This window comes from Mus caroli, unplaced genomic scaffold, assembly GCF_978045245.1.
Source record: "Mus caroli unplaced genomic scaffold, Mus_caroli_1 scaffold_10, whole genome shotgun sequence".
Lineage (NCBI taxonomy): Eukaryota > Metazoa > Chordata > Mammalia > Rodentia > Muridae > Mus > Mus caroli.
The window spans coordinates 83141603-83152692 of record NW_028227265.1 but is presented as its reverse complement, the minus strand read 5'-3'; the positions used below and the strand labels follow the sequence as shown (position 1 = coordinate 83152692).

The window sequence follows — 11090 nt, the reverse complement described above, 5'->3', positions numbered from 1 at the left end:
CTTCTTGGTCGGCAACCCAAGAGTCACTGGTACTTTATAGACTCTGATCCTGGATGCATACTCTTTTGTGAGAGTGCATTTAATGAGAAGTACCTTTGGGAGAGAGAGAGAGATAAGAACAAATGAGGTTATCCATTCATTATGAAACTAAATATGTTCCATTTTAGAATTTAGCTTTAATGTGGACAGTGTATGTTCCTCTTTCTGGGAGGAGACATGTGGCATCCTGTGTCCCTTATTTTAAGGAAGGGCCATAATAATGGTAGAGGACAAGGTTTTTTAAAGCCTTTTCTAGCTAAAATTAACTGTGATGATTTCTGCCAAGTCCTCAGTTTTTACTTTGCCTTAACTGGTCAGGTTTTAGAATCTGAGAATCTTTGCTTTGTTGCTTCCTTGGAAGGAGTGATATATTAGACCTCCAGTTAAGTTCTGCAGAACTTGGAGTACATTCTCATGGGTGTTTACCAGGATGGATTAATCTGTCGTAGTAACAACTTAGGCTAAAAGTTTTAGCATATATGTATTTATGTATATATATATATGTATATGTATATACATACACACACATATATACATATATACATATATAGTTATACATACATATATATGCTATTCGCAGGAAGCTGTACTGTACATGATTACACACACACACATATATATACACATATATATGTGTATACATATACATATATATGTGCTATTCACAGGAAGCTGTACACACACATATATATGTATGTATGTATATATATGTATATATACATATATATGCGCTATTTACAGGAAGCTGTACTGAACACGATCTCACACACACATACACTCACACCATTTTATATATGTATATATACACACATACACACATATATGTACATATATGTATACACATGTATATATGTACACATATGTACATATATGTGTATATATGTATATGTACATATATGTGTGCATATAATATATACATGTATATTATATATGATGTATTATATTATATATATAATATAATGTATTAGATATTATATATATCCTATTCACAGTACTGCATATGGTCACTCAGGGACCCTAGCTTATGAGGCCTCGTCACCTTGTAGCTTCTTTCACAGAGACTTCATCCCCAAAATGCCCTATAGATGTGGTAAAACAGGAAAAGCCAGAGAGCCACTCAAGTGCCTTCAGGGTCAGGCCTCAAAACACCAAACTTTACTTCTACATTTCTTTAGGTAGAACTTGGCTGCCTAGGCCCAACCATTTAACAACAACAACAACAAAACCAGAAAGCATACGCAGGATGAATGCAGTGGGGAAGGTCAACTAACAGGGAAGGCAAGATGGCAAAGTGCTTTGACTCTAGTCAAAGTTCGAGTGCTAGCCTTGAGACCCTATAGACAACCGAGAAATATTAGTAGACGAGCATATTGAAAGGACTACTCCAGAAAAGATTAAACTAGTGCCAGCAAGAACAATGGGGTAGGAGAAGGAACCAGAGTCGAGGAGACCAGTCCTCGATGTGGTCACAGTCTGCGCATTTGGTAATAAGATCTGATTTGTGCAAAGAGAATGAAAAGATGAACGTTAAAACTTCAGGATATTAGTTACATGGAATGTCAGAATTTTCAGTACATTAATTACATAGAATGCCGGGATTGGAAATCCAGATTTTGGAGTGGAGAAAGGTGAAACTGGAAACTGTGAGAACCCGACAAGGAAAGAGAGACCTGCATAGTGTTGGCGCCTCTCGGCAGTTAGCAGTGCTGGTGAGCAGTCTGCTCCCTCAAGAAAGGGGAATATGGGAAAGGCCAGGCTTAGCTTTGGCCAGTCTGCTCTTTGGAAAGGTCTTATACAGTCTTGTGATTAGAAAAATAAAGGGACTGAAAATTAAATATCCGTTTTTCTACCCAAGTTTGGGAATTTTGTAATTTCTAATTTGTGTATAGTTAAGATACCTTATCTTTGTAATAAGGTTATAAAGTAATATTTCAATTTATGAGAAAGAAAAGGATTTTCTTCCCCATCATTTGTAAAAGCAATAGTGCCCCCTGAAAATTATAAGGACTCTAGATCTGTGTCTCCTGTCTCACACCCCTCTCTCTTGAGAGGCAACATGCCACAGGAATTGGTCCTGCCGGTTTTCTGTGGATAATTGCCTCATAGGACACTAACTCAATACCATAAACACACAGCATTGCTCTCTGATGAATCTCTCTGTCAGTCTTTATGAAACCATTCTCTGATAAATCAAAAACTAATTCTACTTATAAGATACAGTCTTCACTGAATGCTATAGCTTTTTTTTTTAATTTTTCTAAATCTCTTAAAATTCTAATTGCTAAAATTATTTGATGAAGCTACCCTTTAAGAGTAAGCATAACAAGATGCGATGTGGGGGTATGTGTGTGCGCGCACACAAGGAAAGAATAATATTTTTTGGAATATAAATGAATAAGCACAAATCTCCTACAACCATTTTTAGCAAACTCTGGAAGTGTGTATTGTGTGGCGGAAGGAAGTTCGGTTTGTGTATGAAGAATGACATTCTATTAAACGCACACAGTATTTTCACATCTTGTTTGACAGCCACAATCCTCAGGTCACCGTAGTAATCTCCTACATCAACAGTGTGGGAAAAATACGTGATTTCAAAAACGGCCAGGGAAAACACAGCACCGGGCTTTGGAATTCTGCAGACGAGGGTGCAGATGTTGAGTCAGCCACTCACTCCTGAGTGACTCGGGGAGTGTCCCTGGGCTGCGTTTTCTTCCTCTCCTGTGAAAGGTCACTGATTGTTCTCACCTAAATGAATGCAGTGATGATTGACAGATATGAGCAGATACTGTAACCATCTTCAGGTCATGTGGATAAGACGAGGAACTTTATTCAACAAACCAACCTTATAGAGCAATCTTATAAGAAAGTACAACTTAGATGTTTCTGTATCAGGAAGTAGTGGGACCACACAGGCAAGGAATACCTCCTGCAGCCCTGATCCCTTGAAGGTCCTGACAGTAGCTGAGGGATTCACTTTTTGACTCAGTCACCTGCATTTTGGAAATTTGGAAGGCGAATGGCAGTGACCGAAGCTAGTTGCTTCATAGTTTCATAGTTTGGCTTTGGTGAGCCCTGGCAGGGAGGCCAGAGAACAACAGTTTTGGAGATGTCATCACTGAGGCTCTGGTGGAACTCACCCATCATTCCCTACACCAGGATTCTGCCACTCTAAGACCATTCACCTTCCTGCCTCTATGTCCCTCCAAATACCCTGCTGTCTACAGGCTCTGCCACTGCCTCTATTTTGTTCACTTTAGAAGAAATTACTAGCACAGGACACACCCAAGGACTTATGTTAGTCGGCCACATGATACTATAACGAAATACACGAGGCAATACATTTACACATAGAAAAGGATTATCTAGCTCATGGGTCTACAGGTTCTTAGTTGAGAGTTAATGGCTCTATCATTTTGTTCATCTGGTGAGGTCAGAATATGTTGGGACAAGAACACATTCATGAAGCAAACAACTTACCCCCTGAGCCAGGAACTGTCAGGGAACACAGAAGGCTAGCCATCTATAATCCTCTGGGGAACCTGGTCCCAGTAACCTGAGAGCTTCCCTTGAGTTCCATCATCTCCCAACAGCATCACCCTGAGAAGGATAACCTTTAGCACATGGACCTGTGAGGGACACCCATCCAACCACAGTAACATCATCAGTATGTGGGATGTCCAGTCATCCTCAGACTGCAATCACCTGCCTCTTCCTGATGGTGGCAAGTAAGGGGATGTTTAATTATATGTGTTTTAAAGTGTGGGCCCTAATGAAAGCCTGAAACTTCTAAGACTTCCTCTATTCCTCGGTGTGAGACCATTGATTCTGATTTGAAGACATCATGAAATTAGCCTTCTTAGCTCCTAACAGACAGTACTAAATGCAGCAGATCGGAATGCTAACAATTAATCTGTCTCAAATTCAGACCAAAGTATTCTTTATAGTAAGATATCTGAAGTAAGACTCTTTTGTAATATAAAATTATATCAATTGCATGATCCCATGAAGTAAACAATGCCTTAAAGATTTTGGAAACTGTTTTCTTCCTACCAGCCACTGCTGGGCTCTGTTTTGTTTTTGTTTTTGTTTTATTGCATTTTTCCACGTGGTTTTTCTTCAATTCCAAGGGTTTGTGCGTGCAATGTAATCAGTCATTCAAGAAGATGAGCTTGAACATGTCTCTGATATGATTCTGATCAAAATGGGAAATCTCAGGAAGGTGAGGAATGGGGTGTGGTTTAATGAAGACACATGGAATCCTGTATGGAGTTTTGGTGGGAGAAAGACAACAGACCCCTCAGGCAAGAGCTCCTCAGATGGTCTCGCAAACACAGCTCGGTGAAGACACACAGTCCCAGACTCGGACAGAAAGGGTAAGACTGAGGGATGGAACCCAATGCAGAGAACTGAGCCAGGAACTGTATGGAAAGAGAGAGTATCAGTTGCGGGGATGTGTATAGTGACTCTTTCTGGAATTAAACCTCTCCAAAACAAACAAACCCCCAAACCCCCAAACCTCACTTTTCTGTGCTCCAAATCCTTTGCTAGGCAAACTATTACTTGCTTGCTTAAGGCCCAGTCGTAAAACCACTGCTGTGTAAGGGTGAAGACAGGACTTGGACATCCTGAACTTACACAAAAGCCATGCAGTCATGGTGGCCACTGGAAATCCCATCACTTGGGAGGTAGAGACAGGGTGTCCCCAGGACAGGCAGGCTAGCTAGATTGGTGAACTCCGTGTTTCAGAAGAGGCCAGGCCTCAATAAAGTAGAGAGTGATGGGAAAAGCCCCCAAGGTCAACTCTGTGTATCTACTTACAGGCACGAGTGCTCTCAGACAAGTGATCTGTCCCTGTCCCTCTTCCTCCCCTTGCCCTCACTTCTTTCACACACACACACACACACACACACACACACACACACACACACACACACACACACACACATCTTGAATGAAATACCCCTGGAAAAAGCATGCGTATTCCTGCTGCCTGGAGAGCTTTGTTTGGGAAACGCTACCAAATGCTCACCTTGAAACATCAGTAGAAAGAAGATCCTCTTCTCCATTTTTTTTTCTCCAGACCAGAATCTCCATTGGCTTCAGAGCAACTTGGGATGAAGTTTATAAAAGGACAAACAGCAAGAACAAAAACTGACTCTGCCGTCCTGACTGTTCTTTAAACATTTCATGCTTCCAATTGTCTTTGTAGTACAATCCCCCTCAATTCAATTGAAAATCACGGTTTCCGCTCACGTTTCAAAGACTGTACGCACCGGTGCGTCTAAGCATGCGTGACTGTGTATTCCCTCCTCAAAGCTGTTTCTTGGAGAATTGGCTTCCTTGCTTCCCACCGTATGGCCATCTAACTACCCTGTCCTTTGTAGGAGGTACCTCTGTGGATACATGTCTGGTAGAACTTGAATCCCAGTCCATATAATGTCACATATAGAGTCGCTGCTTTGGCCCCTTGGGGAGAGAGCAAAATTAATTACCTTGCTTCCTGCATAGAGAATGATGAATGTGACCAGCACAGAGAGGATGTCAAACTGTCTTTTTAACCTGTCACCTAGGCTGGAACTGCGCAGTATCTGTGACACTTAAGACTAAATGCCCAAGATTGCGGAACACAGGTCCAGACAGAGCTAATTTAGAAATTATTGTTAGAACTCACAGAGGTCATAATAGGGGAGAGAGGAAAGTCTCCAGCAGCAAAAACCCCCCTGTGGAGCCAAGTTCATGATTTTTTTCACCTTGGAAAATAAGCAGAAAAGTCAAGGGTGATGACTTCGTGTAAAATCAAAGTCGCAAAGATTCAAAGACGTGTATGCTTAAGGAGAATTTGCAATAGTGGAGCTGTTTGTAGAAATGAGGATCTCTCTCTCTCTCTCTCTCTCTCTCTCTCTCTCTCTCTCTCTCTGTTAATTATTTGTGAGTGTTTTTGCCATCATGTATGTGTGAGTCCTTCATGTGTGCAGCACCCTCAGAGGCCAGAGAGAACGTTAGATCTCCCAGAACTGGAGTCACACACAGTTGTGAGCCGCTGTGTGGGTGCTACGGATGGAGCTTGGGTTCAGTGCAGCAGTCGGACTTAACTGCGGAGCCACCCGGCTTCTACTTCTACAAGGGAGCGGGCAAAACTTTACATTCCAGAGCTCCCCTCTAGCCATGTGTTTTGATGAAGAAGGAGGAATGGGCCTCTGTTCACTCAGCTGGATGCCCTGCTGCCATCCCCTCCCCGCCCCTCCACCCCCCACCCCGGCCCCCAAGAAAATGAAATCAAGGCAGGAAATGGTAAAAGGTAAAAAGTCCCAGATGAGGAAGAAACTCTGATCAATCCAAAAACATATGTGAACGTTCGTGAAGCCTCAAGGATAGACTATGCATCCTTAGTTAAGAAAACAAAAAGAGAGGCTTACTAATTAAATGAAGATATTTCCTCTCACACAGCCAGTTGAAAGTCCCCAAGCCATTTCAAAGAGAATGTCCGTGTCTATTGGAAATATTTAACTCTGGACCATGAATAACATAAGTGCTTTTGAACCGGGCATGACTGATGTAAAGCAAAACAAAGAGACCGGAAGAAAGATGAATATAAGAATATTGCCTATGTGCGTTAATGACAAACCGAAACAAGACCAGAATCAAACATTCTTAAAGAAAACCACATGCATTCATTCACCGAGTTGAGATTTCAGTTCAGTAGCTCACGTTTGGACAGTAGGCGTGGTGTCAAAGGAGGAGTTGGTGGGTGGGAGTGGGGGAGGGAAAGGGGGCCAGGGAGGGGAAAAAACGTGAAACCCCTTGGCACCTGTGAGCTACCCACTTTCCCACAAAGGCATAGGAAAACAAACAAATAGATTCCCCGTGCAGGGGAAGACAGCTTTGTTTTGGAGAGTTTTACACACCAACTCCCAACAGGGAAAGAAAGGATCCCATTGCTGTCTGGATAGAGCATTTCCTTTGCCTGCAGAGGATGTGAAACCTGACTCTGGACACAAAGACACACAGGTAGGGGTTCTGGCAGCTAGGCTGGCTGCTTGCCCATGGCGGGAAAATCATTAAAATGAAGTTGCTACTCGTCCCCCCGCCCCCCAGTACCTGGGAAACTTTGAGGACACTGTCACCCTTTAGTCTTCAGATTAGCAACTCAAATATCACAAATATCACAAATGCAGAGGGCACCCGGGGCAGTGTTGTGAACCTGGAGACCACAGTTTCTTGGGTGGCCTAGGATTTCTCTGAGGTTTTGGGTCCACCTCCCCACCCTTTCCACCCCCACCTCTGCCCCCACCCACTGCTCTGTCTCACTCATTTGTTGGTGTCTGTAGGTAATATCTGGAATTGTAGTGGTAACCCTCGTGTGTGTAAATATGATATGCTCCACTTAGCAGGTCCTGTCTTCACAGGGTATAAGATACATATATCACATATGGGGGGGGGTGTCAGAGGCTCTTTAAGCATGCAAGTATGCAGGGATCTGCTGAGAGAGTGTTTGACGGAAAATCAATCATCTGGAGAAGGAATCCATCCCTCACCTTTGGACGTGAAATGTGGAGGGTGAGCCTCAGTTAGCACATAGAAAGGGGCTTTGATTCTTTTGGCCTTCGCTTTGATGGATGAAGGTGCTCTTTAAGAACAAACTAAAAATTGAGACCTAAGGAGCTGCATAGATACCCTGATTGTACCAGGTCTTTGGCAATAGGGGGGTCACTGGCTAGGTCTATACAGAAAGCAATGTTTTAGTGTGAGTTAAAATGAATGGAAGAAATAAGACAGTGTTCTCCTGTGGTGAGATGAAACAGACATAAGTTATTTAAGGCCAAATCCTTTTGTTGCTGTTGTTCTTGTGGTAGTGCTGGAGATCAAATCTAGGGCCTCACTTCTGCCAAGCTCCAGCCTATGGAATGGTGCTGCCTACATTTAGTGTGGTCTTTTTGCCTCAGTTAACCTAATCTAGACATCCCCACACACATCCCAAAGGTTTGTCTCTTAAGTGAGTCTATATCCTATAAAGATGACAATCAATATTAACCATTGAAAGAGGAAAAAAAAATCCCAGATCTGCTTATATAGAAAACATGAGTTGAGGCTGAGATGATTCCAAGGAGAAGCTTTGGAGGCCACAGGGCAGATCTTCATTTGTTCCCACAATGAGCTGCCTACTTGGTCATGTTGCTCCCAGCTTCCAGTCAGTGTCATTAATCCCTGGCTATGAATGAAGTCGGTTGTTTTCATTTAACAACTAACTGATGTTGCCTGCAGTTGTGTCCTGGTTTTCTGTGTCCTTGGATGTTTGCACAGCCATTTTGGATATATATCTCAACTGTATATAGCCTTTTTCACTAACCATAGCATTGATGGAGGTGATAATATAGTGTTTGATACATTGCCAGGTGATGACACCTGCTCACCTGTGAGTAATGTGCAAGCTCCCTCGCTGCACTAGGGCAAATCTCCTACCGACTGGCTTCACCTTTCTTGCTCCGTGGCCAATTTGCAGAGGGTTACATAACCAGGATGCACTTGCACAGAGATTTAAACTACATTAAGTCGCTTTCAAAGCCACCACGGGTAGAATGAACATGTTGATATAGCCTGCTTTTCAGAGGAGGGCTAAAAAGTAACACTTCCCACAGCCTGCTCTGTAAAGAGATACCCAGGAAGGAAGAAAGAGAAAGGGCAGAATCAGAAAGGACAAAGGTATTATCACTAAAGATACCCATTGAGGGACAGGACATCCATCATCCGGCACGAAAGCCTATACTTCCTCAGTGTCTTCCGTTGGCTGCTCTCTACACTACCCACTATTGATGCCCTTCCAGATTTAGACTCAGGGAGTCTCAGGGTTTACAAAATGCTGAGGAGCCACAAGAACAACTGTCATAAAACTCAAAAGTGAAACGCACTAATTACAATCAATTCAGGCTTCTCTCTGTATCTGAGAGATTAGTATGGTAGGGCTGTCAAACAGAGTACTGCAGACTGATGAATAAGATGTATTTGTTCTTCAAGTAGAAAAAATATATTTCTTTGCATATATTTGAAATAATTAGTGTTCGCAGTGCATCTCAACCTGTGGGTCACAACCCCCCAAAAAGACCATCTTTTACATTAAAGTTCATAGCAGTAGCAAAATTACAGTTATGAAGTAGCAATGAGAGAAACTTTATGTATGAGTGCCACCTCAGCATGAGGGACTATATCCAAGGATCTCAGCATAAGGAAAGCTGAGAACCGCTGTGTTACAGATCGACATATGAATTGAGCACCGTCAAAATTCAGCCTACTACTATGTGTAATCCTAGACATACAAGTTCTATAAATTCAAATATAAATTCAATTCTTATAAAATAGAAATTTAAGATATATGTCATCAAGATTGCAGAATTTTGAACTTGTTGTTTATTTATAAAAACAATGTCTAGGTTACGTTTTTCTCAGTGTATAATAAGTTTTCGGTTGTTATGCAGGATGACTACAAATCTCACACTCCATTCTAAGTTAAATGGATGACTTGTTACTATAAGTCTGCAGAAGCCATGTGCACATCTAGCCCACAGTTTTGTTTAAAATTCAGAGCATCTCTGCTCTGATTGCCTGCTCCAGACTCCACTGTCTGGCTAACCCCCTGAAGCTCAGCAGATACAAATCCTTTACATGTGTTCTCCTTAGAACTTCACCTGCTTCTCCACCACAGCTCTGGCAGTTCTTTAGACAGGGTAAGAACTGCTCTGTCCAGTTCTAGGACTTCTCAAAACTCAACACAGATGGTATGGAAATTCTTCCATTCCCACCATAAACATGGTCACGTCTGAATATCACCACTCCTGTAGTACAAGCCGTTGTTGTCTCTTGCCTCTCAGAGCTGTGTTCCCCTGGCGATTTTCCTACCTTTGACTCTCCACTCTGTTCAGCAGCATCACTGACTCGGAGTTGTCTTTGTAAATGTGAACCAGGCCATGATCATCTCCATCCCTCATTTCCATCTAACTTAGAGGAAAGCCAAGGCCTTACCTCACGCTAAGCCTACAAAGCCCAGCGCCTTTTGACAACTTTGTCCCTCTCAGGTTCAGTGCTCACCCGCTCTCCCTCCTGCCGGATCACTCAGGCCTCCTAGATGTTATTCCTAAATGCCCAGCAAATTCTCCTTTGTCATTGCCTTTCCATGGTACCAAAGTAGGATGAATTCCCTGCTTCCTGCAAGTCCTGGTTCAAATCTAACCTTAGCAGAATGACCATGACCACCACATAGGAAGCAGCTACTGGTCTCCATCTCTGCTCTGGAAAGTCCGTATTTCTCTTACTTGGTTTGAGACTGGCTGGCTCCATGACAGGCTTTGAATTGGCAGTTAGGGAGACTAAGCTTGAATCTCTGTTTCCAAGAACTGGGCAAGTCAAGGCAACTCCAGGCCTCAGGAACTGCCCTGCCATCTGGCTTGAGGCGAGGACAATAATGGATCAGCAGCAGTTTCCAGACTGCTCTAGCAAGTTTCCAGACTGCCCCAGCAACAGTTTCCACCCCTCACCCCCAACCCAGCAATAGTTCTCGAATGTCCCTAGAGAAAGAGCCAACAGATTTAGATAGAGCTCACCTACCCCTCCCTGTAATTCCCCTCATATGCTTTAAATCTGGCCTGTGAGCTCACTTTAGAGTCTCCATCTTTGTAGATGGTGACTCCATTATGTTGGACTTCTGAAGAATAAAACACTCTTTGTGTTTGCATACTACTTGAGTCTGGGATATCATTCTTCAATGAATCATGGACCCTTACAGGTTTGCATTTCTTCCTTCTGTAGGGAATACCCTCCATTTGATTTTATTTATTTATTTATTTATTTATTTTTAAAAAGATTTGTTTATCTTATGTATATGAGTATACTGTAGCTGTCTTCTGACACACCAGAAGAGGGCATCAGATCTCATTACAGATGGTTGTGAGCCACCATGTGGTTGCTGGGATTTGAACTCAGGACCTTCGGAAGGGCAGTCAGTGCTCTTAACCACTGAGCCATCTCTTCAGCCCCACATGCCCTCCATTCATGAGGACATT

At 42.7% G+C, this 11090-nt stretch overlaps 1 protein-coding gene across 1 annotated transcript in view; it reads right to left on the bottom strand.

Moving 5' to 3' along the window:
* LOC147002455 (uncharacterized) overlaps positions 1-10019 on the bottom strand; it is a 12305-nt gene extending 2286 nt beyond the window's left edge. The window contains exons 1-2 of the mRNA XM_085843489.1: positions 9931-10019; positions 2544-2672 (exon numbers count right to left, since the gene is read on the bottom strand). Coding sequence (XP_085699615.1) covers positions 2544-2672; positions 9931-10019 — 218 coding nt within the window. The remainder of the gene's footprint in view (positions 1-2543; positions 2673-9930) is intronic.
* Between the last annotated feature and the right edge of the window lie 1071 nt (positions 10020-11090).